This window comes from Eucyclogobius newberryi, unplaced genomic scaffold (assembly GCF_026437365.1).
Source record: "Eucyclogobius newberryi isolate DKJ021-1_F unplaced genomic scaffold, fEucNew1.0.hap1 SCAF_20, whole genome shotgun sequence".
In the NCBI taxonomy this organism is placed as follows: domain Eukaryota; kingdom Metazoa; phylum Chordata; class Actinopteri; order Gobiiformes; family Gobiidae; genus Eucyclogobius; species Eucyclogobius newberryi.
Window position 1 is genome coordinate 7,999,839 of NW_027315835.1, and position 27,463 is coordinate 8,027,301.

Genomic DNA, 27,463 nt, shown 5'->3' on the forward strand with positions numbered 1-27,463 from the left:
TTGAATAATGTCATTTGGAAAGCGAGTCAGTAATGCGAGGTTTACACTTTGGCCGTGTTCAGGTATAAGTTTATAATTAAAAGCTTGAAAGTTTTCCTTTGTTTTGTGATTTGAAGGTTGTCGTAATCTGAATAAATGTGCTGATATAACGGAGAGAGCAAAGTGGATCAGATGTTGAATTACAGAGCTTTATGGTGGAGAATAATGTATCTCAAAGTACTTTTCTTGTTTTATTTTGTTTTTTACACTTTTTTTTACAATGACAGGTTAAAGGCATTGTTTGTATTTGTACTTTAAATTGAGCATATATTATATAAGCCAAGTATATAACATATAAAACAGAGAACCTGCTTTACTCGGGCTCCTCTTGATTTATAAGCACCAACAAGCGTTTTATTTCAGGCTATGACATTTTTTATTTCTAAGGACGTGTAAAGTCCAGGTGCTGCATGTTAAAAGACCTTCCACAACTTCCTTTTTACCATTTTATCCCAAGTTCTTGCCTTGATCCTTGAACGCTGTACTTCCTGTCCAGATTTGATAGGAACATTCTGTCTCATGATTTACGAGAGGTCAACACAACATAAAGCTGTCGGTAACATAAAAGTCGGTGTCGTTGTACTAAAGTGAGGCTGTATGAAAGTGTTTTTCAGACTTCCTATAAGTGATCTGTTCTTCTGTATCTATCTCTGTATCTACCTGCGTTGCACCAATGAAATTTCCCCATGTGGGACAATAAAGGAATATCTTATCTTATCTTATCTTATCTTATCTTATGTTTTATACTCGACTCCTTCAGTAGGTGATGTTTTAGTTTATAAATTGTTTAAATAAATTAAAGTCCTGATAATGTCGCATTGGGTTGTTCACAGTGAAGCTTGTCTGCTCCGTGTTGCATTTGACACTCACAGAACGAGCGTAAAGACAAGAGAGAGTCGAAACCCAGCAGACTCTGTTACCACGGCGACGACCGACTAATCAAGATTAAACTTTAAATGTATTTGACTTATTCTGTGTTTTTGATTAAAGAGGGAACGATTACTTTGTCTGTTAACGCCATAATTTTCCTTGACCTAGTTACGGTGAAAGTGGACGTAACACTTAGGTATCTCAGTAGTACGAGAAAATACTGCTAATACTAGTACTACTACCACTGTAAGTCCTCTGTGTTTTATTATTTTATTTTGTGTTCTATTATTTTATTTACTCACTTACTTACTTACACTTACTTACTTACACTTACTTACTTACTTACTTACACTTACTTACACTTACTTACACTTACTTACTTACACTTACTTACTTACACTTACTTACTTACTTACGCTTACTTACTTACTTACAGTTACTTACTTACTTACACTTACTTACTTACACTTACTTACACTTACTTACACTTACTTACACGTACTTACACTTACTTACACTTACTTACTTACACTTACTTACTTACACTTACTTACACTTACTTACTTACACTTACTTACACTTACTTACTTACACTTACTTACACTTACTTACTTACTTAAACTTACTTACTTACACTTACTTACACTTACTTACACTTACTTACACTTACTTACTTACACTTACTTACTTACTTACACTTACTTACTTACTTACTTACACTTACTTACTTACACTTACTTACTTACTTACACTTACTCACTTACTTACACTTACTTACTAACACTTACTTACACTTACTTACTTACTTACTTACACTTACTTACACTTACTTACACGTACTTACACTTACTTACTTACACTTACTTACTTACACTTACTTACACTTACTTACACTTACTTACTTACACTTACTTACTTACTTACACTTACTTACACTTACTTACTTACACTTACTTACTTACACTTACTTACTTACTTACACTTACTTACTTACTTACTTACTTACACTTACTTACACTTACTTACTTACTTACACTTACTTACTTACTTACACTTACTTACTTACTTACTTACACTTACTTACTTACACTTACTTACACTTACTTACTTACTTACACTTACTTACTTACTTACACTTACTTACTTACTTACACTTACTTACTTACACTTACTTACACTTACTTACACTTACTTACACTTACTTACTTAATCTTGTTTAATTTTAGCGCCTCATCTAAGGCTCCGACTCGGTTCAACGTTACGGCGAGGGCCCCGCGCCGACAATAACACGGAGAATATGTGCTGCTAATGCGGTGCCGTAATAGCTCGAGCCTAATACGACGCGACAGGGGACACGGCGATGGAAGCAGAGCGGTCGTTACGCCGGACGATATCGCGCGCGGGCACGGCGGGCGAATGGTTCCTAGCGGAGGCGTTCATCGAAAAAGTTCCTCTACCGCCAATAACATACGGACAGTTCTGCGAGTTTGATTTGTGGACGATTATTAAAAGTAGTTTGAGCGTGATATGTAACGTGGAGAATATGTATCGTAAAGTACTTTATATTATATAAACCAAGTATAACATGAGAACCTGCTTTACTCGGGCTCCTCTAGATACGTAAGCATGAATAAGCGTTTTATTTCAGGCCATGACATTTTTGTTTCTTAGGACATGCACATTCTAGGTGCTGCGTCACACCTTCCCCCAAATCATTTTTTTCATTTTATCAAAGTATTAGCCTTGATCCTTAGAACGCTGTAGTTCCTGATTCCAGATTGAGGTTGAAACATTGTCTCTTAAACATGATGAATGAGAGGTCGACATCTGTTCAAGTGACGCTGTATCTGACGTCTGATGGCTGTCAACATCATAAATTTTCATGGACCTAGTTAAGGTGAAAGTGGATGTAACACTTAGGTATCTCAGTATGAGAAAATACTTTATAAAATATATTTTATTCTGTGTTTTTGTGAAGCACTTTGTTACAAAATCAAACACTTACTTACTTACACACACAGTTACATTACTTACTTACTTACTTACACACACAGTTACTTACTTACACTTACTTACTTACACACACAGTTACTTACTTACTTACTTACTTACTTACTTACTTACTTACACACACAGTTACATTACTTACTTACTTACTTACACACACAGTTACTTACTTACTTACTTACTTACACACACAGTTACTTACTTACTTACTTACTTACTTACTTACTTACTTACTTACTTACACACACAGTTACTTACTTACTTACTTACTTACTTACACACACAGTTACATTACTTACTTACTTACACACACAGTTACTTACTTACTTACTTACTTACTTACACACACAGTTACATTACTTACTTACTTACACACACAGTTACTTACTTACTTACTTACACACACAGTTACTTAGTTACTTACTTACTTACTTACACACACAGTTACATTACTTACTTACTTACTTACTTACTTACACACACAGTTACTTACTTACTTACTTACACACACAGTTACATTACTTACTTACTTACACACACAGTTACTTACTTACTTACTTACACACACAGCACCTTACTTACTTACTTACTTACTTACTTACTTACACACACAGTTACTTACTTACTTACTTACTTACTTACTTACTTACTTACTTACACACACACACAGTTACTTACTTACTTACTTACTTACACACACAGTTACTTACTTACTTACTTACACACACAGTTACTTACTTACTTACTTACTTACTTACACACAGTTACTTACTTACTTACTTACACACACAGTTACTTACTTACTTACTTACTTACTTACTTACACACACAGTTACTTACTTACTTACTTACTTACTTACACACAGTTACTTACTTACTTACTTACTTACTTACACACACAGTTACATTACTTACTTACTTACACACATAGTTACTTACTTACTTACTTACACACACAGTTACATTACTTACTTACTTACTTACACACACAGTTACATTACTTACTTACTTACTTACTTACTTACTTACTTACTTACACACACAGTTACTTACTTACTTACTTACTTACTTACTTACTTACTTACTTACTTACACACAGTTACTTACTTACTTACTTACACACACAGTTACTTACTTACTTACTTACACACACAGTTACTTACTTACTTACTTACTTACTTACTTACTTACACACACAGTTACTTACTTACTTACTTACACACACAGTACCTTACTTACTTACTTACTTACTTACTTACTTACTTACACACACAGTTACATTACTTACTTACTTACACACACAGTTACTTACTTACTTTCTTACACACACAGTTACTTACTTACTTACTTACTTACACACACAGTTACTTACTTACTTACTTACTTACACACACAGTTACTTACTTACTTACTTACACACACAGTTACTTACTTACTTACTTACTTACTTACTTACACACACAGTTACTTACTTACTTACTTACTTACACACACAGTTACTTACTTACTTACTTACTTACACACACAGTTACATTACTTACTTACTTACACACACAGTTACTTACTTACTTACTTACACACACAGTTACATTACTTACTTACTTACTTACACACACAGTTACATTACTTACTTACTTACTTACTTACTTACTTACACACATAGTTACTTACTTACTTACTTACACACACAGTTACATTACTTACTTACTTACACACACAGTTACTTACTTACTTACTTACACACACAGTTACATTACTTACTTACTTACTTACACACACAGTTACATTACTTACTTACTTACTTACTTACTTACACACACAGTTACTTACTTACTTACTTACACACACAGTTACATTACTTACTTACTTACACACACAGTTACTTACTTACTTACTTACACACACAGTTACTTACTTACTTACTTACTTACTTACTTACACACAGTTACTTACTTACCTACTTACTTACTTACACACACAGTTACTTACTTACTTACTTACTTACACACACAGTTACTTACTTACTTACTTACTTACACACACAGTTACTTACTTACTTACTTACTTATTTACTTACACACACACTTACTTACTTACTTACTTACACACACAGTTACTTACTTACTTATTTACTTACACACACAGTTACTTACTTACTTACTTACTTATTTACTTACACACACAGTTACTTACTTACTTACACACACAGTTACTTACTTACTTACTTACTTACTTAATTACTTACATATTTACTTACTTACTTCAGGGCTCAGATTAAGGATTTTCACTTGTATAGCGGCACTGCTAAACAATCCGTTAATTTTTCGAAATTTGTATAGCAATTTCATAATTGCATAGCAAAACACGAAAGGGACTAACAATCAATATTTTCCATTGATATAACACGATCATTTATTTAAATTAAAGAAAACTCTTAACTTTTTAAACATTTTTCTTTAAATAAAACTTGCAAATAAAATTAATCCTCCTCCACTCTCACCCTGGCTGCACCAACATCCCGACTCAAAACTTTTGGCGACAGAGCATTCTCCCGTCTTCTGTTCAGCGTCTTTGGGTCACTGAAAAGCGCTATATAAATAAAAGTTATTATTATTATTATTATTATTAATTGTTGAACAAATTTATCAACACAAAGTCAGATGGCCTTATTTACAACTTTTTTCCATATCATCATCAATCAGATGACTATTTGCAGGAGTCTCATTTACATATTAATTGTCATTACACTCAGAAAAATAAAGGTTGCTGTGGCGTCCATCATGGTGTATTTTATGTGTTATTCAAATTGTACCGCTCTATTCGACGTTCCATTCCATTTTTCGTTTTTCTACTTGATGACAGTCCCTAAGTACTCTCGTCATCACTCCGGCTGCACATTTGATGACGGTCCCTAAGCACTCGTCTCGGCTCCGGCTGCGCATTCGGATCAGTGTAATTCACTGCGCCCAAAATACGCATCTGATTGTTAAAAATGAGGTTGTGTCACTTGGCAGTGTAAATATGAATATGTTGGCATGTGAATGATCTGCAAAGACTTTTGCGTTTAGGAGCTATTGACCTCGGAAGTCCGAATCTGTGACGCTAACCGCACGTGGCTCCTCCCACTTTCAGACTCTGATCTGAGACAGCAGCGGGACTCGTCATGACAACACAGCATCTTAAGTGTCATGACGTTATTGACGATCGATTGACGAGTGATCAGTACTTTTAGGCGCTTTGTTTACACAATTGAACACGCATTTTTGTATCGCAAAAGCTGCGATACAAAAGCACTTTTTTCTGACGAATGCATCGCATTTGAGAGAAATTGCGTCGCATTTTGCGATGGGATACCGCTTATTCTGAACCCTGTACTTACACACTTACTTACTTACACTTACTTACTAACTATGTAATAAACAGTATTAAAGTATTTTGAAAGTCCTGAAATGTTGAAATGAGTTGGTCGTCTGGTGTTTCTGGGGGTCTCACACACACACACACGCACACGATTAAAATAGGAATAAACAGGACTAAACCTGGACTAGACTAAATAAAACCAGGACTGGAACAGGACCAAATCAAGTCCACACAGGGAGGACTAAAAAACGGGCTAAAACCAACTGTTAGCGCACATTAAGTCGTACATAACTGCTGCTAATCTAATCTGAAAACACAGCACTCGAGCTCGGGACTGGACCGCGGGGAAATCAGCACAAACGACACAAATAAACACAAACGACACAAATAAACACGAATAAACAAGACTAATTGTGATCATTCGAAATAATACAAAATGTAGAGCTAAACAAATGTTGGTTCCGCAGTGATGAAAACCGCCCTGCTGCAGTTGGCAAAAGATTGGGTTTAGTTCAGACACGTTTCCATGGCGATAGCGAACCTTTTCTCTCTCTTGCTTCTCCCTCTTCTCTTCTTCTTTCTGTTAATAATAATACACTCTCTCTCTTGCCCCTTTTCTACCTTTGCCTCCTCGCTCTTTTTACCCCCAACCTTTACCCCCTCTCTCTTCTCTCTCTCTCTCTCTCTCTCTCTCTCTCTCTCTCTCTCTCTCTCTCTCTCTCTCTCTCTCTCTCTCTCTCTCTCATCTAGACTCCCTCGTTCTGTCCATCGCGTCTTCATCCTTTCATTTCTTCCTCTCTTTTCCCCCCTTTTCCCTCTCTCCCTTGCTCTATCTTGTCTATCCAGACTTCCTTTTGTCTCCCCCTCTCTTCCTCTTTATTCTCTCCATGTTTCTCTCCCCCTCCCTACTCTTTCTTTTCTCCTCTCTCCCTTCTGTCCACTCCCCTCCCTCTACATCAAACTCCCTCGTTCTCTCCATTCTTTTTCTAATTCTGCTCTCTGTTTCTCTATAGTCGTCTCTCTTTAGCCCACCTTTCTCTCTCTCTCTCTCTCTCTCTCTCTCTCTTTCTCTCTCTTCCATCTAGACTCCCTCGTTCTGTCCATCATGTCTTCATCATTTCCACTCCCCTATTCTTCCCTTTCTTCCTCTCTTTTGTTCCTCCCTCTCTTTCTCTTTATTCTCTCTGTGTTTCTCTCCCCCTTTCATTCCTGACTCTTTCTTTTCTCCTTCATCCCTTCTTTACGCTCCCTCCCTCTACATCAAACTCCCTCGTTCTCTCCATTCTTTTTCTAATTCTTCTCTCTGTTTCTCTATTGTCTCTATTGTCGTCTCTCTTTCTCCCCCTCCCCCCACACCTATCCTCTTCTGTCCCTCCCTGTCTATCTCTTCTTCTCTTTTTTACCACCTGTCTCTCTTCTCTCTTCCATCTAGACTCCCTCTTTCTCTTACTCTCTTCCTCATTATTATCTCTGTGTTTTCTCTCATCCTTTCACACCCATTCTCTCATTCGCTCTCCCTCCTTTCCCTGTCTTCTTTTACCCTCCCCTTTCCCTCCATTTTCCTCTTCCCCTCTCTCTTTTTACCATCTATCTCTCTCCCTCTCATCCATCAGACTCCCTCTTTCTCTCTCTTCCGTTTCTCTATTGTTCCATCTCTTTCCCCCGGACCTTTCGCTCCTCTCTCTCTCTATCTCACCCGCCCTCGCCCTCTCTTCCTCTCATCTCCCCTCAGCCTCACTCTCTCTCTCCCTCCCCCTCTCATCCATCGCTCCTCTGTGGATCCACTGCCAGCTGTTTCAGGCATAAATAATAGAGCGCAGAGGGCTGTGAGCGAAGCCTGGGGCGTCCATAATAAATGCAGAGCTCTGTATCCTGGCTCTCCCTCCACACCTCGCTCCCCTGACACCTCAACCCCCCCCCCGTCAGGCCCGTCGTCCCTCTGTCCACACCGGTCTAAATAGGACGATGCGCTTTACTCCGGAAGTTGCTGTGGGCGGAGCCATCGTTTGGGCCCCTCCTACTGCTCGTATCGTTTTACATAAGGCGGCAGAGCTCAATAGTTCGACACAAACGACTCCAAAGCCGTTTTCAAGCCGCTCGGAGGTAAAAGGTGGACTTGAACGCAAACTTTGCCGTGAAACGTGAGACTTTTCGCCACCGAAGTGAAAAGGATTCGCGCTGGACCGGATGTGACGTGCAGATTCTGACAACCGGAGGACAAAAGTGGACGGGGCGGGGTAATAATAAAGTGGTCACGCCATTTAAAGAGTTGTTTAAATGCACTGTTGACTCGTGATTAAAACTAAACCACTCTTGAATAAATAGTCACTAGCGTTCGTTGCTTTCTTATAAATAATCCAGTCTGTTTTGGCCTTTAACGTGAGATTCCTCTTGATTAAAGCTCGATCAAATGATTATTATTAACCCGTAAATACTTGGTTGGATTCGATCAGTATTTATTGCAGCAATCGTTTTTGTTGAGTTTTTCACAGTCACGTGTGCCGCGGCGGGGGAGAAAGCGATGGGTTTTTGTGTGCGATTCACCCCGTGAGTGCGTGCGCAGGACTGTGAAGTGAACGACACTCCTCGGACGGACGAGGGATTCAGCCAATAAAACATTTACTCGCGTGGATGTCATACTCCCGCGTGTTTCCAAAGCACTTTAAACGCATTAGGGCCGTCGGGCGGGCCGTATTTTCCGTACGATAAGTCGCACCTTTTTTCATAGTTTTGGCCGGGGTGTGACTTATACTTATATTTATACTTATATACTTAAGCTACGTACGGCCTAATCGTGCCCGACGCAGAATTTGATAAGATAAGATAAGATATTCCTTTATTGTCCCACATGGGGAAATTTCATTGGTGCAACGCAGGTAGATACAGAGGTAGATCCAGAAGAACAGATCACTTATAGGAAGTCTGAAAAACACATTCAGTAGAAGATCTCCTATAAATAAATAAATAAATAAATTGAGCGCGTGTACATTTGAAAGGTTTACGCACCGGACGCGCGCACTCGACACCCCGGGCACCATACACAGGCGCGAGTACGGCGCGCTCGAGCTCTCTGCGCACATGCGCAGTAGAGGTGTTGTCGCATGAGCAGTGGACTTGTTGTCGGTGTGGCCTTTCATTGTGTAAAATTGCAGATATCGAGAGTGTTGTTTTTGTTTGTGTTTTTGGTTTGTTTCTGTCTCTGTTTTCCACCGTGAATACATCGTACAGCTCCTTTCTCCCACAAACAGCCACAATCAATCGTTCATCTGCCATTGTTGACGAGCAAGGAAAAAGTGGCTCTTCTTGGGGAATTCCACGGGGAATACCGGAAATGCGAGGGGAAATACGTACGTACGTCACTGGAGCGTCAGCTCTGATTGGCTGCTGCGGCGGCTGCGGCGCATCTGCTGCAGAGACCTGAACATATGTGAGCACGTCGCGCTAGCCGCTTCGGACGCCTCATACGCGCGTAAGAAAACGCACCAATCGCGCCGCAAAAAGGAAGAAATCGCGCCGCGGATAACGCACTACGTGCTCGATGCGCGTTTACTATAGACTTTGAATGTAAACTGGACGCTTCGGCCACGGCTGTGTGCAAGCCCCTTTACACTCCGGAGCGACTTATATTTGATATTATTTGTTATTTTCACACTTGCAACCACATTTCATACTTAGGTGCGACTTATGTATGTTTTTTTCTTCTCTATTATGCATTTTTTGGCTGGTGCAACGTATACTCCGGTGCGACTTACGGTAGTTTTACGTCACGTCACAGCGTAAAGTGCTCGATTTGAACCTCAACCAAGATCCAGAGAGACAATCGAGCACGTTCTCGATGCACTGTTGAAATACCGTGCGAATAACGGCGCTCGAAATAACGTAAGGGATCGTTTTTGCCAGTGTTGCCTAATTACAATACAGCAAATGTAGCGTACACCTCCGAGCCCGATGCCCGATGATGATTCTGTCGCTGCGGCACAGAGCTCTGGAGTCGATATCTCTGTATGGGAACTAGGTCAGACTAAGTGAGCGCCGCGCGCCCCCGCAGCCTCATTGCGGGAGCGGGAATTATTATTCAGAATTCAACGGGAAAAGAGAGCGTGAAAAATAATTGACTAGCGGATCAGGGAGTGACGTAGAAGTGATGGATGAGTTCCTGAGACGTCACGAAGAGTACTTTTTGTACAGTTTTGCCGGGAACCTTCCAAAGTGTCATTTTTATAGCTGAAAAGCACCTAATAAAAAACACAATATTAATATGTTTGGCAGTTTTAGGCTGTATTATAAATTTAGACAACTACATTGACTTGACAAATAGTTTTGTGGTCTTTTCTGAACATCCTGCACAGCGAATGTTTATTTTCTAACTGATATGGTTGTATCCAAGCGTCCAACATCTTAAAAGTGCACAATGTAACTTTTCTGATGGCGAGCTCACAATCTGTTTCCTCCACTCTCCAGAATTCCTGTTTCTCAAGGTGTTTTGAAGCAATAAAACCACTTCATGTGCTTAATGTCATACTGCAGAACATCCCGGCAGAGCAAAGTCACAGTATACTTAATATTTAGTGCCTCGTTACTAGGGCTGGGTATCATGGCCAATTTCCTAAATTGATTAGATTTCGATTCATAACGTCCTGAATCGATTAATCACGATTCGATTCGATTCAATTCAATCTGCTCTTAAATAATGAAAATTGCTCAACTGTGTTACAAAATACAAATGTACTTTATTTTTTCTTTTCACCATAAACTGGTTTTAAGTGCAAACTTGTAAATTGGACAGTTTAAACTTCAGCTGTAAAGAAAACTGTCTCAAGTCTCAAAAGTGCAATTTTGAAACATAAAGTCGTTTTTAGAGCTGCTTGTGAGGCTCAGTTCAGTGCGATGTGCATCAGCTGCATTATCTCCACTGCACTAACCATTATTTGTAGCGTTGTCGTCACGACTGGTCAGCCCCCTACTCCTGTGGCCCCCCGCTCCTGTGGCCCCCCGCTCCTGTGGCCCCCCGCTCCTGTGGCCCCCCGCTCCTGCATGATCCCCGTCAACATATACATTGGTTCTCACTTCCGGCAAATTACCAATACATCCGGGAACTTGTGCCCGCCGCCATTTTGACCGGGTGACGCTTGCAACAGCTGGACAGCACGTTATTTTCTACGTCATACTGAGCGCGGCATAGTACTTTACAACCGCACGGCTACTATATTCACCAAAATGCCAAAATACTGCGTTGTTTTTGGATGCAATGTTCGCGTATTGGATAGTCAGAAACTTAGATTGCCGGGTGAAAATTCCCGGCCTTTCAATCAAATAGTCGTAGATACTGGGCCAATCCACATCAGGCCAGTCAGTCGTGCTGTCCTTCCACAAACCCTGCGGCATTCTATAGGGACATTCCGCTGGTATCAGACCAAGGAATGACAGCTTTGTCATGTACCTTTTTCTGCCGTCATTGTCTAAAGAATTATAATATTCGTAGCTCATTATGCCGCGCTCAGTATGACGTAGAAAATGACGTGCTGTCCAGCTGTTGCAATCGTCACCCGGTCAAAATGGCGGCGGGTACAAGTTCCCGGATGTACTGGTAATTTTCCGGAAGTTATATTATTAGGGAGTGTCTACAGAGCCGCGGCACGCGGCCGAAACTGCCATGTTATTTTGTGCCGCGGCTCCTGAAACTGCTGCGCTATTTGACCGCGCCGTTTTAGACCGCGCCAAGTTAAGGTGAATCAGAAGCGTAAATCTTTGCAGGCAAAAGTGGCGATGGCTTGTTATATTTATGACCAGCGGAGAATCGGCTGGTAACGTTATTGATTCCCTCAGTTTCATTTTGTTTTGACGGCTTGTTGTCGGAAGCTAACGTTAGCGTAGTGTGATACCTGGTCAAGTGGTTTCTGAGGTTTGTAGTATTTGTACAATAACTGACCTCCGCTTCGCAGATTTTGCAAACCACTTTGGTTTTGTCCGGCTCTTTGTTTTAAATCTGAAATGGTTCCAGACTTGAGTTGGGACGGTTCGCTGAGCCGAGTTTTACCTGCGTCTTGCGCGCTTGACAGGCGGATGTAAACGCGCCACTGCTGCGCCACGCACAAGACTACTGCGGAAAAATCTATCTCATGCCTTATGAATCGATATTGCAAAATATTTAATAATTTTAATTACATCGATCCAAAATTGATTAAAACATTTTTTTTTTACCCAGCCCTACTTGTTACTCCCCAGTCTCCCGCAGACTCTCCCCTGTCGCGCCTCTGCGTCCTCCCCCTTCAGTTTGCGCTAAATCTCGCTCTCTTTAAAGTCTCGTCCCGGCGGCCCCTGAATCAGCGCCGCAATGTTTGTCTTATTTAAGAGGAATCCGCGGCTCATCCATCGCCGGGCTGTCGGCTGTTTCCCTGGCAACCGTTGAGCGGCGCCGGAGGCACAGGTGGATGCAGAACAATGGGGCTTGCCGTGGATTGCCGCGCGTTGCATCAGAGACAAACGTCCGGCCTCAAACTCGCGATCCGTTTACGCCGCAGGGATCGAACGGAAAAAATCAAAAGTCGCTGGACAAAATCCGGCGTCTCTTTTGGCGAGGGGCTTAGAGGGGCTAAAGCGGCTTCCACACCGCCGCGGTCGAAGCGTCCAGTTTACATTCAAAGTCTATAGTAAACGCGCGTCGAGCGCGTAGGGCGTTATCTGCGGCGCGATTTCTTCGTTTTTGCGGCGCGATTGGTGCGTTTTTTCACGCTGTCGACGCTTTGAGCGCGCGTATGAGGCGTCCGAAGCGCCTAGCGCGACGTGCTCACATATATTCCCCGTGGAATTCCCCCCTCGTCAACAATGGCAGATGAACGATTGATTGTGGCTGTTTGTGGGAGAAAGGAGCTGTACGATGTATTCACGGTGGAAAACAGAGACAGAAACAAACCAAAAACACAAAAACAACACTCTCGATATCTGCAATTTTACACAATGAAAGGCCACACCGACAACAAGTCCACTGCTCATGCGACAACACCTCTACTGCGCATGTGCGCAGAGAGCTCGAGCGCGCCGTACGCGCGCCTGTGTATGGTGCCCGGGGCGTCGAGAGCGCGCGTCCGGTAAACCTTTCAAATGTACACGCGCTCAAATTCTGCGTCGGGCGCGATTAGGCCGCAGCGGTCTGTACGTAGCTTTAGGCTTTGCAAAGTTCACAGAAGAAGTTAAGCCGCGTACAGACCGCTGCGGCCGAAGCGTCCAGTTTACATTCAAAGTCTATAGTAAACGCGCGTCGAGCGCCTAGTGCGTTTCCGGCGGCGCGATTTCTTCGTTTTTGCGGTGCGATTAGTGCGTTTTCTTAATGGCTCGTACACACCGTGGAAGCCAAATCGCGCCCGACGCAGAATTTGAGCGCGTGTACATTTGAAAGACAAACGCAGCAGACGTGCGTCCGAGTCGTCCTGCACATGCTCAGTGGAGGAGTTGTGCTGTGTTACTTTTCTCGTGGTGTAAATCGAGTTTAATGTTGGACCATGGCTTTGGTTTATTAACTTTACAAAGTCCAAAAGCGGAGACGATGGGCTCCGGGGCCCGTCTGGGACCCGCATATACTTCAGAGCTGAGCAGAGTTTAGTCAATATCATTATTTGCTGCGTTTTAACGATTTTTTTTATCTTGCAGGGTTTATTTTGGGTCTTTTTCCGGGTCGTGCATAGGACATCATCTCTGATTGGCTGCTGCGACGCATCTGCTGCAGCGAGCTGAACAAATCTGAACATGTCGCGCCGGCTGCTTTGGCCGCCTCGGTCGCCTCATACGCTCTCAAAGCGCTCAAATCACAGAATACATGGACAATCAATGTCAAATTAACTTTGATAGAGTAGAATAAGACAAAACCCTTTCAGTCGTACATGCAGAGCTGAATAATCACTAACTAATGGATTTCTGACATCCCTGGACAGAAAACGTTTGAAAAAAGGTTAAATCTCAACGTTTACATGATAAAATCTGAATAATGAATGACAGAAACAAATCCCCACTATTGAAACCAACAAACTAAAGCCCGAACTACATAAAACATCGATTTTCTTTTTTGTATGTTGGACTGAAAGTGGAGAGTAGATTAATAATGCATGAAAGCAGCAGCGGAGTGAGAGGAGATAGTGTTGATGCTCGGAGCTGCTCTGACGCACAAAAAGGATGGATTTTTTTTGTGGTTTGTGTTTTTTTCATGTTGGAGATTTACATTTTGTGGACGGATCGACTGAAATGAAAGAAATCTGGGAATCACACATCATTTCAGGCCAGGTCAAGGCGTTATTTATCTGTTTCTTCAAACCTTTTGGCCATTTTCTGTCGGTTGAACGTTGTTTGAAAAATCACCTCGTCGGCTGTTGAAAATGCCATTACCTCTTGCGCGTTGGAGCGGTTTTCTTGCTCTGAACTGATTAAAATGACGACTATTTGTCCAGATAGTTATGCAGCAACGCCTCAAACTACAGCGTGCAATAACGGCGTGGCGTATTGTGAATAACTTGACCTTCACAAGTCCATCCTTTTGTCTCGTGCAGCTCGACCGTTCAATATCCTTTTGTTTTCTTCTTCGTCCGTCCATCTCCCGCAGTACTTTTCCATGGCTTAGATATGCATTTATTTCACACAAACCTTACAGAAAATAGCTAATTATGATTACGTTGCGGATGGGAATTGAACAAAAATTTGCTTGTGATGCTAAATACTAAATACTAAAAAAACTGTTTGGAATTCAGTTTTTGCATTGTTTTTGTGGTGGTTTTGGAATCACTTTGTCCCTCACGGTTTCTTGCACAATACACGCTAATATAATATCACAGTTCATTGAAGGAGCAAATTCATTTTAACGACAACGCGGAATACGCTAATTTTAATGGCCGTGGCTGGAGAGCCGTGGCGCGGTCAAATACCCGCGCAGTTTTAGGGACCACGGGATTTCCCTTATAGCCTCATGGCTAACCCTAACCCTAACCTTAACCCTAACCTTAACCCTAACCCTAACCTTAACCCTAACCCTAACCTTAACCCTAACCCTAACCTTAACCTTAACCCTAACCTTAACCCTAACCTTAACCTTAACCCTAACCTTAACCCTAACCCTAACCCTAACCCTAACCTTAACCCTAACCCTAACCCTAACCTTAACCCGGCGCGGTCTAAAACGGCGCTAAAACGTGGTCCAATTGCGGCGCAGTTTCAGGAGCCGCGGCGCGCGGCCGAAACTGCCATGTTATTTTTGTGCCGGGCGCGCGCCGCGGCTCCTGACACTCCCAATTTTAATCATCAAAACAAGTTTTCGTTCAGCAAAATTGTCACTAAATAATTCTGAAAATTACATGCCAAATAATAGCAACCCACAACTCTAATATACCAAACGTGCTAATTGCGCTAAATATTAATTGCGCTAAATGCTAATTGCGCTAAATGCCAATTGCGACGGCTCAAATCATCAAATTAAGTATCATGACATTTTCGTACTTAAGCGCAGCAAGTTGGGAATTTGAGCTGGTGCGATTAGCACAATTAGCACGTTTTGCTAAAGGAACACTCTCCGGCCTTGTAATCACGACCTCTCTCGCAAACGGCCTTTTCAAATGTTCACGCTTTGAACTGAACAGATCTCTTTTTGTCTGAAAAATCGAATCGCACCCTTTATCTCTCGCGGCCTTCGATGCCGTCCCAGCTTTTGTCCCCATCCATCTCTCACCGTCTCATCCTCTTGCTTTGTCCTATCTCCCTTTCCATATCTTTTCCATATTTACTCTCCTCCTCTCTCCTCCTCTCCCTCCCTCCCTCCCTCTCCCTCCTGATAGGCTGTTAATGCAGGCGCCGTGTCGCTCTATCTCACCATCTGTGGAGTGGAGCTCGCTTCTCCTTTTTTTTTTCTCCTCCCTTCTCTTTCCTCCACGCTCTTTGTTTTTCCTCCGTCGCATCTCTTCATCTCTCCAACTTTGGCTCCGGCGCAGAGTAGTAGACGCGTGTCCAGGGACCGATGGAGGTTAGCGTGCGGCTGCGACGGCGCTAATTATTTGTAGTTTTTTTTGTGTTTTTTCGCCCCCTTTTCATTCGACGCTAGATTTACCCGCGAGAAAAATGTGTGAAATAGGCGGTCAGGGCGGTATTGACGGCCGATGGCATTGCACTGCTGCACAGGTAGATGTTTTGAATACATTTACGCATGCGAAAATGTGTGATTTGTAACTCTCGCCGCTGTTTGACGTTTTTTGCACGTTTTTTTGACTCGCCGGATCATTTAAAAGTCATACTGCACGTGTGCACGCCTGTGTTCGGTGTTCGGTGTTCGTCGCGTTGCCCCGTTGACACTGACTCCCGAGCAGGTGGTCAGCTGACGCGGTGATGTCACAGGTTAGAAGGCGGGGCTTTCGATTTTGGGGCTAAATCGATCCTGTGTCTCGTCGATATTTCCAGCACGAGAGCTTCGTGGTCGACCGCGCGTCTCGACCCGGCTCGCGTCCGACCTGGTTGCCGCGCTCGACCCCCGGCGGCCATCGCTGGGAGAGGGGGGGGTCGAGTCAAGCGGGCGTGATGGAGTGCATGAGCAGGAGAACGCCAGGCTGTGAAATCTGTTTTTAACGCCGCCTGGTTTTCACACTTATGTAACAATGAAAAGCACTTAAAAGCACTGGCGGAGCATGGATTTAATCCTCTTCGTGGCACTGCTTTGTGCAGTCGTAGTCGGTTTTAGCTGCTTAAAGGTACACTGTGTCACTTTTCGGGTCGGGGGCGTGCATTTGCTTGTCTCGATTCAGATTTTATTGCCTGGAATCATTGATTATCTTGTAGGGCTGCAACGGTTAATTGATTTATAGTCAACTATAAAACCTAATTAAAGTTGTATTTTTTTATCATTTTAATCGTTTTCTGGACTACACAGATTCCAAAACACATGCAAAACCTTTTATAACAAAGGCAGTGACATGATTAAATCAAAATATCATCGATAATACACTTAAACATTGTCTATCTATGTCAAGCTTTAGTTTGGTTAAAAATGTCTATAAAAAGTCTCGACTACTCAAATAATCATTTGTTGCAGCCCTAATATCATTGTATTTATTGAATTACAGGTGTTTATGCTGCGAAAAACACCCAGAAAACATACGAGTGGGTTCGCCTCTACGCAGATCTGACCTGTGACTCGACCTGGTCTTATCTCCGTGGAGAAAGAGACGTTTCACGCTGCAACAAAGCAAAAGCGTCTCAGTCAGATCCGAGTTTAAATACTGCAGCTCGTTAAAAAAGTCCTACTTATGTAATTGTACAAAAGTGCATGAATAAAAAGCAAAAAATAAGTTGCGATGCCAAAAATAAAAAAAACCTCACATTTCTGGCATAATATATCATCTCTGCTCGTTACTCGATAAAACTCTCTGTGGTATTTAATATTTAAAAACACATGAATATTCCATACAATTCCACATTGCTTCCCATGTCATTATATTTTGCACACGTTTTCTTCTGCTCTTTCTTTCTTTCTTTCTTTCTTTCTTTCTTTCCTGATGGCGCTGATGTAATATTAAAACAACGGAAGCGCGGTCGGTCATGAGTCCCTCCTGACGTTAGTATTTGAAAAGATGTTTAATGTGAAGAAACGTTCGCGGTGAGTCGTCTCTAGTGACACGTTTAAACGACCAAAATCACCAAAAACAGTCCCGCTGATCACGAGCAGACATTATCACGATTGCAGGGGGGAAAGTACGTGATAATCAGTCTAAAATGACAAAAGAGGAACCGATACTGTCGCCAAAAGTCACGTTACGTCATGTTGCGTCGATTTATCTGGAATTATACACTTCTAATTACAAAGTTAGAGCGAAACAAACGTGTGAATTAGTCTTAAACGACACAAAAACGAGTCAAAATTAATATTGTTCCAAAGTGATGTTGTCATTACTCAAATTCCAATTAGCATACGGCAATTATTATCCACTTGGTTTGTCAAAAGTATCAAAAATCTGATCGTAATTGATGCTAAAACGAGTATGAAAACTAGATACTCATTTTGACAAGTATCAAAACTTTTATAATGAGCCTTTTGTGTTGAAAATGACACGTATGTCGTCTCAAAAAATTGTGCTTTTACAAAATCTTTTGCGTATTACCTAGTGTCAAAATCATGTTTGTAACATCCGCTTTGAGGAGCAAATCAGAATGATATATTAAAACGTAACAGTCTAATGCAATAATAAGTCACGAGTCGACAATGAGAAAAGAGATGCATTTGTCATCGTCACATTTTGGCGACGGAACACATTTCTCATTTAGAGCCATTCAGTCATACAGTCATTTAATCCGGTCTAATTGTAATTTAGGTCTCAGCTGCTGCTCCCTCTTTCCCCCCGTCTCTCTCTCTCTCTCCATCCTTTCCCTCTCCGTCTCTCTCTCTTTTTTCCCCTCTCCGTCTGCTGCAATGCATCACGATGCCGACTCGGAACACGCTACGCCCGATACGACTCCTCGTCCGAACCCGCTGCACCTCGCGCCAGTACCGACACTCGACGCCGCGGCCTCATGAATATGCGCGGCGTTGACTAAAGACTCACCCCCCGTCCCACATCCCGTCCCACACCCCCCACGGCGCTTTGAACTCGCCCCCCGTCTCCTCCCCTCAAACCTTAAACCGTGTCCTAATCTGATCGTGAACCCGGCGCGAGCGCGGAGAGTCTTTATTCCCGAGCGTTTCTTTCTTTCTTTCGTCTCTTTCTCTCAACCGTGGCTCTGAACTTAGCGTTACCATGGCAACAGGAGGAGCAGGGACGGAGCGAGAGATAGATAAGAGAACAAGGGGATGGTGGGAAGATGGGGCTGCGCTGGTTTGCGGTCCACAGAGAGATCCTGTTGTTCTGCCGGTGTTTTTGAGCCGGGTTTGATAGTATTTTCGTGAAGTAATCCGTCAGTAACAAGAGTACTTTACTGTAATTCTGGGTTTAGTTGAAGTGGGAGGAGTCGTGTGAGACAGGGGGAGGGTTTGGCATTGTTAAAAAAAAACTGCATTGATCTAAAAAGTAATCAGCGGTATGTTCACACGGCCGGACACATCAGATAACGAGACGAATCAGATAACCCAGTAATTAGATCTGTGTTTTTCCATAAGAAATCTGATCATCTGAAATAATTGAAATGGTTGGTTCGTTTGTTTTGAGAGAAATTTGAAATTTGAAAGAGAATTTCAATCTTTCAATCTTTCAATCTTTCGTCACATTAGTTTGCGTCGCGGGACGCGATAACCTGATTACTCCGGAGATCAGATCGTGATGAGTCTGGATGTAAGTGAAGCCAGTGTCTAATTAAATGTGTTTAAAGTGTTTAATGCTAAACACATTTCAGTCAGGATTTAGAGAAACGAGAAACCAAGTCAAGAAAAGAATGAGCCCAACAAAGAAGCAGCAAATGTCGTCACTGACAAAGCAAATGTGCATTTTTAATAATGTCATGTTTTAGTTATTTATTGGTTCACAACAGGACATTATAGATGGCAAATGTGACATCAGCACATTCTGATGTAATTGCATTGTAATACGTACATTATACATATACTTTTGTCCAAACTTGAATTGGTTTAACTTAAATTAGTACAGTTCATTTAGTCAACTTAAATAGTATTAAATAAACTTGAGTAGCTGGAGGTTTTAGTCCGTTTAAAAATGTTATGTAATGAAAAATTCTATTAAAAAAATTCAGTTTTAGCAGTTTAGTTAAATTGTATTATCACCCTTTATGCTCAGTATTATTATTTTAGCTTTTTTCTCACAGGGAAGTCTAATCACAACAATAATCTTTCCCAATCGGCAGAAATCACAGTTCAATTTAAAGTCACAGTTATTGTTTTCATCCGATCGCACAAATACTTCCACAGACTCGTACTTTCACAGGAGCGTTGTTGCACCCCAGTGTGAGACGCTTTAGATTTAGATTATTACTCAGCTGTGAGCGCGTTATCGAGCCAGCGCTACAGAACGGGAGATTGGAATTGAGTGGAATTCCTAATGAAAGCTTTGGGAAATAATATGTTTTCTTTATTAATGTGCGAGTGTGAAATAACGAGCGTACGGAGGATGTAACGTGCACAAGGATGAGGAGGGAAAGAGGAGAGGTGAAGGGAGAATGGGAGAGTTTGTAGAGGAGGTAATGACTTTGCACTCGCTCAAAGACCGTGTTATATTCTGTGGTACATGGCATCCTCATAAATTATACAGTATGAACCAAAGAAACAAGAATTAATCAAGATGAAAACAAGGCAAAACTTGCGCAAGAACTGAACCAAGATTAAGTTTGCACCAGGATTTGCTAAACCAGGACTTTTACAGAGAAACGAGAAATTTACAGAAAACGAGGCCAAACTAGGATTAAAGAAGAACTGAACTGAGTCTAAATCAAAGGAATGATTAAACTATGTCCAAACTAAACCCGGCCTAAACTTGGACAGATTAATATTGAACCTTAGTTACACCGGGTCTGAAGTAGAACAATAAACTAACAGAAATAAACCCAGACCAAACCAGGCTGAGATAAAGCACAAACTTGATGATTCATAAGTAAATTAAACCAGAACTAAACCCAAGCCAAGACTAGGTTCACCCTCCCTCCTGGTCCTGATTTAGGCCCAGTTTTAGTCCTAATCTGCACATGGTTTGGTCCTGGTCTAGTCCTGGTTTAGTTCTGGTTTAGTTTTGGGTTTAGTCCCAGTTTAGAGTTTGTTATTGTGCAAGTCTTAACGCACCCCAAATCCAAACTAGACCCCACCAGGACCTGCCCAGAACTAAACCAGAGCTAAACCAGAGCTAAACCAAGACTATATCTCTATATTTGATCTATAAAACCACAAAAGCAACCAAACTATTTAACTAACACGTTCCTATTTTCATCTTTACTTGTTTACATAATCCGACTCTTGCACATTTGACTTTTCACTCATCCAAACTCCTATTGGCCTTGTTTCGATGATACTCAGTGAATACCATCCAAACGGTCCGCCTCCAGCTCAGCCTCCTCCTCAGATCTTTGCTCCAGATTTGGCGCCGCGCCCTTTGCTAACAGGCGGACATGTTTTTGACAAAGTGGAGAAGCGGGTGGGCGATGGAGAGGCGCGCTCGCTGCTCACATATGGCAGGAATAAACAAATATATTCAGAGATGTTGCCGACACTTTAGGGAGATTTAGAATTGAACTGAATGTAGTGAAGTGGCTGCACCATTTGAACATCGTAGTAGTTTATATACGTAGAATTGTTCTGTGATTCCAGCAGGGACCAGTTTTTTTGAAAAAATACTATATATCTGCTAAAGGGCAATGCTGGACTTGATCATTTTTGAGTGACACGGTCCGTTTGTTATTTAAATGACTTAATAGTGCGATGTGTGACTTTCCCGCTTGCTTATTTTGCCTAGAATATTCCACAATATGACATTAAAGGAGACATGTGTGTTTTTTTCCATGTACTTAGCATTGAACTATAACATAAGTAGATCGTTATTTTACGTTTAGCTCATTGTAAAGTGAGATATTGATCTGAAAAGGCTTAAAAACACAAACAGGTTTGTTTACTTCCTGTTCAGAACTGCATAAGCCCCGCCTCTTTCTTTTGCTTTAATAAGTCAAAGTGGAGATAAAAATCCCCTTTGACTGCAGAAAGATTGCAGATTGACAATATAAATGTTTCGATTCAAGACTGTGGACTATGATGTTGGGTTGAATCACATTTTTTTGACAGTTTTGAAAGTGTATTTACTGTGTGTTTTTAATTTCAAGATTTAGTTCAACGGTGTGGCTATCAAAAATAATTATAGTCATATTTAAATCATCGTGATCATTATCTGGACTAAACAGACTGTTTAACAGGTTTGAAAAGAATGTTTTTTGTTTTTTTAATAATAAAGACTGTGGCACCATTAAATCAAATTATTTTAAAAAAGACTAAACAATTCCTACTTTATTCGTATATATTCTCTGTCCAGAATCCTTCAGTCGCCATGTTTCACCCTTTATTTGTTTGATAATGCATTTAAAAAGTCTCAATGTGCAATAGAAATAACCGTTCAAATAATCGTTCGTCGCAGCGCTAATGAACGGCAATAAAATATAGAAAAGTACAAGAGCGTAATCCACAGGAGACTTTGTTGTAGACATTTTATTGCCTGATTGATTGCGTCTTTTGTGGTTAAACTTGTCGCCATTTGAAATACAGTGACATCAGATCCTGACCCGTTCTCCCTTTTCCCTTTCCCCCCCGCAGTCCACAGACGACCTCCTGGTGGCGTCGGCCGAGTGTCCCAGCGACGACGAGGACATCGACCCGTGCGACCCGAGCTCAGGTACCAACATGGTCACCTTCCTGTGACTAAACACGCACGCATCACGCTGACACGCCCCTGACACGCCCCTGACACGCCCTGACGGCAGAAGTCAGCGTTTCGTGGCGTGCAAGGGCTAAAAATGTACTCGAGTATTCACAAAAGCGAGAATCACAGTAAAGGATTAGATGCAGCTCTTTGTAAAAAAAAGAAAAAGTCTAATAATGTGTTGTTGTTATTATTTATATTCATTAATAAAGTAGTTAATAATCATACAGTAATAGTAACACACTTTCTGCTTTAATATCTATTTTTTCCTTATTCTGCTGCTAATTAGACATTTACTATCTAACTAACACGTTTTGAATTATAAACTTGCTGCTTATTAATATAAGTTTAAATTCCAACACCCTTACAACCAATAGTTTATTAGGATAATTAATGTGTATTAATGTATAATAAGGAGTTTATTAATAGGGAAGTGTTAGTAAATGTGTAATTAGCAGGTTTAGCACATTAAAGGGGCTTGCACACAGCCGCGGCCGAAGCGTCCAGTTTACATTCAAAGTCTATAGTAAACGCGCGTCAAGCACGTAGGGCGTTATCCGCGGCGCGATTTCTTCCTTTTTGCGGCGCGATTGGTGCGTTTTCTTACGCTCTCGCCGCTTTGAGCGCGCGTATGAGGCGTCCGAGGCGTCCGAAGCGGCTAGCGCGACGTGCTCACATATGTTCAGGTCTCTGCAGCAGATGCGCCGCAGCCGCCGCAGCAGCCAATCAGAGCTGACGCTCCAGTGACGTACGTACGTATTTCCCCTCGCATTTCCGGTATTCCCCGTGGAATTCCCCAAGAAGAGCCACTTTTTCCTTGCTCGTCAACAATGGCAGATGAACGATTGATTGTGGCTGTTTGTGGGAGAAAGGAGCTGTACGATGTATTCACGGTGGAAAACAGAGACAGAAACAAACCAAAAACACAAAAACAACACTCTCGATATCTGCAATTTTACACAATGAAAGGCCACACCGACAACAAGTCCACTGCTCATGCGACAACACCTCTACTGCGCATGTGCGCAGAGAGCTCGAGCGCGCCGTACGCCTGTGCCCGGGGCGTCGAGAGCGTCTTCCGGTGCGTAAACCTTTCAAATGTACACGCGCTCAAATTCTGCGTCGGGCGTGATTAGGCCGTGGCGGTCTGTACGTAGCTTAAGACGTTAATAAAGGCTGAAAATATACCAATTAATATCGAATTAACGACTTAACTGTTACTGTAATTATATGTTTTATACAGCACAGTTCTAATAAAAAGTTAACAGACAAAATCAAGTTAAATCACCCAAATCTTAATGAAGTTCAATGACAGTGTCTTTTACGGGTTTGAATTATAACGCTGTGGCTGGATTTAACAGTTGCACTTATTTATTGCTACTGTTATTAATTTGCTTGTGCGGCTGGAGTTTTGTTTGCATTTGCTGTACGATCACGATAAAGTCAAGAGTTGTGCAGTTATTGATTGTCTATGAATTACTACAGAGATAATGAATGAAGTGTAATGGGTTTCAGTGTAAGAGCTTTCCCAAAAGGCTTTCAGCTCCGTGTGTTTGTGAGGGAAATAAATCAGAGCCAAGTGAACATTTTGTCCTCAAAAACAGAAACAATTGTTAGAGCAGCAGCTAAAACGGTAGTGTTTATTAGACCTGGTTTAGATCTTTTTAGTCCTGGATTTGTGACATTTTGTGGGGTGATCTGGGTTGGTCTACGAGACGTGCTTTAGGTCTGTTTAGTCCTTGTATTGGTTAGACCTGGGTTAGAATTAGTTTTGTTCTGGTTTAGTGCTTTTAGCAGTTTAGTCCAGTTATAGAGTCGCTTTTCCCGTAATATTTCGAGTCAGAAGTGAATATTTTATGACAAATGACACAACAAACATTAAAACAATATTTGTTTCAAAACCCTGGCCACAAAGCAGTTCTCACACAGTATTCACCATGTGGTCGTAATGTTATGGTCGATCTGTGCTTTCCTCCTATCCCTTTCCTTTCCTTGCACTCTATCTTTTATTTGTGTCTGTATTTGTTTCCCGTTCCGCGCTCGCTTGCTTCACCTCGTTACCGACGCGCTAATTCCTTATCACCCGCAGCGATCTAATAACGGCATAAATCTCCGCACCTTTGCTCTCCTCGCTCTCCTTTCTCTCCTCTGCTCTCCTCTCTCTCCTCACTCTCCTGGCTCTCCTCTCTCTCCTCTGCTCTCCTCACTCCCCTGGCTCTCCTCGCTCTCCTCTCTCTCCTGGCTCTCCTCCCTCTCCTCCCTCTCCTCTCTCTCCTCTGCTCTCCTCACTCCCCTGGCTCTCCTCCCTCTCCTCGCTCTCCTTTCTCTCCTCTGCTCTCCTCACTCTCCTGGCTCTCCTCTCTCTCCTCTGCTCTCCTCACTCTCCTGGCTCTCCTCTCTCTCCTCTGCTCTCCTCACTCTCCTCTCTCTCCTCTCTCTCCTCTACTCTCCTCACTCTCCTCTCTCTCCTCTCTCTCCTCTGCTCTCCTCACTCTCCTCTCTCTCCTCCCTCTCCCCGCTCTCCTTTCTCTCCTTGCTCTCCTCACCCTCCTGGCTCTCCTCTGCTCTCCTCCCTCTCCTGGCTCTCCTTTCTCTCCTCTGCTCTCCTCTCTCTCCTCCCTCTCCTCGCTCTCCTCTCTCTCCTTGCTCTCCTCACTCTCCTGGCTCTCCTCTCTCTCCTCTGCTCTCCTCCCTCTCCTGGCTCTCCTCTCTCTCCTCCCTCTCCTGGCTCTCCTCTCTCTCCTCTGCTCTCCTCTCTCTCCTCTGCTCTCCTCCCTCTCCTGGCTCTCCTCCCTCTCCTGGCTCTCCTCTCTCTCCTCTTTCTCCTCCCTCTCCTCTCACTCCTCCCTCTCCTCGCTCTCCTCTCTCTCCTTGCTCTCCTCCCTTTCCTGGCTCTCCTCTCTCTCCTCTGCTCTCCTCACTCTCCTGGCTCTCCTCTCTCTCCTCTGCTCTCCTCCCTCTCCTGGCTCTCCTCTCTCTCCTCCCTCTCCTGGCTCTCCTCTCTCTCTCCTCTGCTCTCCTCACTCTCCTGGCTCTCCTCTCTCTCCTCTCTCTCCTCTCTCCTCCCTCTCCTCCCTCTCCTGGCTCTCCTCTCTCTCCTCTTTCTCCTCCCTCTCCTCTCACTCCTCCCTCTCCTGGCTCTCCTCTCTCTCCTGGCTCTCCTCTCTCTCCTGGCTCTCCTCTCTCTCCTCTGCTCTCCTCCCTCTCCTGGCTCTCCTCTCTCTCCTCTGCTCTCCTCCCTCTCCTGGCTCTCCTCTCTCTCCTCTTTCTCCTCCCTCTCCTCTCACTCCTCCCTCTCCTGGCTCTCCTCTCTCTCCTGGCTCTCCTCTCTCTCCTGGCTCTCCTCCCTCTCCTGGCTCTCCTCTCTCTCCTCACTCTCCTGGCTCTCCTCTCTCTCCTCTGCTCTCCTCCCTCTCCTGGCTCTCCTCTCTCTCCTCTGCTCTCCTCCCTCTCCTGGCTCTCCTCTCTCTCCTCTGCTCTCCTCCCTCTCCTGGCTCTCCTCTCTCTCCTCACTCTCCTGGCTCTCCTCTGCTCTCCTCCCTCTCCTGGCTCTCCTTTCTCTCCTCTGCTCTCCTCTCTCTCCTCCCTCTCCTCGCTCTCCTCTCTCTCCTTGCTCTCCTCCCTTTCCTGGCTCTCCTCTCTCTCCTCTGCTCTCCTCACTCTCCTGGCTCTCCTCTCTCTCCTCTGCTCTCCTCCCTCTCCTGGCTCTCCTCTCTCTCCTCCCTCTCCTGGCTCTCCTCTCTCTCCTCTGCTCTCCTCACTCTCCTGGCTCTCCTCTCTCTCCTCTCTCCTCCCTCTCCTCCCTCTCCTCCCTCTCCTGGCTCTCCTCTCTCTCCTCTTTCTCCTCCCTCTCCTCTCACTCCTCCCTCTCCTCGCTCTCCTCTCTCTCCTTGCTCTCCTCCCTTTCCTGGCTCTCCTCTCTCTCCTCTGCTCTCCTCACTCTCCTGGCTCTCCTCTCTCTCCTCTGCTCTCCTCACTCTCCTGGCTCTCCTCTGCTCTCCTCCCTCTCCTGGCTCTCCTCTCTCTCCTCCCTCTCCTGGCTCTCCTCTCTCTCTCCTCTGCTCTCCTCACTCTCCTGGCTCTCCTCTCTCTCCTCTCTCTCCTCTCTCCTCCTTCTCCTCCCTCTCCTCCCTCTCCTGGCTCTCCTCTCTCTCCTCTTTCTCCTCCCTCTCCTCTCACTCCTCCCTCTCCTGGCTCTCCTCTCTCTCCTGGCTCTCCTCTCTCTCCTCTTTCTCCTCCCTCTCCTCTCACTCCTCCCTCTCCTGGCTCTCCTCTCTCTCCTGGCTCTCCTCTCTCTCCTGGCTCTCCTCCCTCTCCTGGCTCTCCTCTCTCTCCTCACTCTCCTGGCTCTCCTCTCTCTCCTCTGCTCTCCTCCCTCTCCTGGCTCTCCTCTCTCTCCTCTGCTCTCCTCCCTCTCCTGGCTCTCCTCTCTCTCCTCCCTCTCCTGGCTCTCCTCTCTCTACTCTGCTCTCCTCCCTCTCCTGGCTCTCCTCTCTCTCCTCCCTCTCCTGGCTCTCCTCTCTCTCCTCTGCTCTCCTCCCTCTCCTGGCTCTCCTCTCTCTCCTCGCTCTCCGCCGTCATAAAGTGTCAGATTTCTCTAATAAAAACTGATAAACACGACCCGGACCGTGGCTCTCGTTCGCTCTCTCACGGCTCACGCTAATATCTTTTTTTTTTTTTAATGGCGGTGATTTGCAAACAGCCGGCGCCCTGAGCGACGGCCCACTCCTGCCAGCCCACTCCTGCCAGTCCGCTCCTGCCGGCCTGTCGCGTTAGACCCAAAAGTGCGTGTGAAGTCATTTGTCGCGGTGATGCATTGTGTTTGGCGC

General features: G+C 43.4%; 1 protein-coding gene across 17 annotated transcripts in view; it reads left to right on the forward strand.

Moving 5' to 3' along the window:
- The window catches only part of nrxn1a (neurexin 1a), a 177,317-nt gene that overhangs the window by 141,743 nt on the left and 8,111 nt on the right, over positions 1-27,463 (forward strand). For all 17 annotated transcript variants that reach the window (XM_072456744.1, XM_072456739.1, XM_072456745.1 and 14 more), the window contains one exon: positions 22,529-22,607. In XM_072456744.1, coding sequence (XP_072312845.1) covers positions 22,529-22,607 — 79 coding nt within the window. The remainder of the gene's footprint in view (positions 1-22,528; positions 22,608-27,463) is intronic.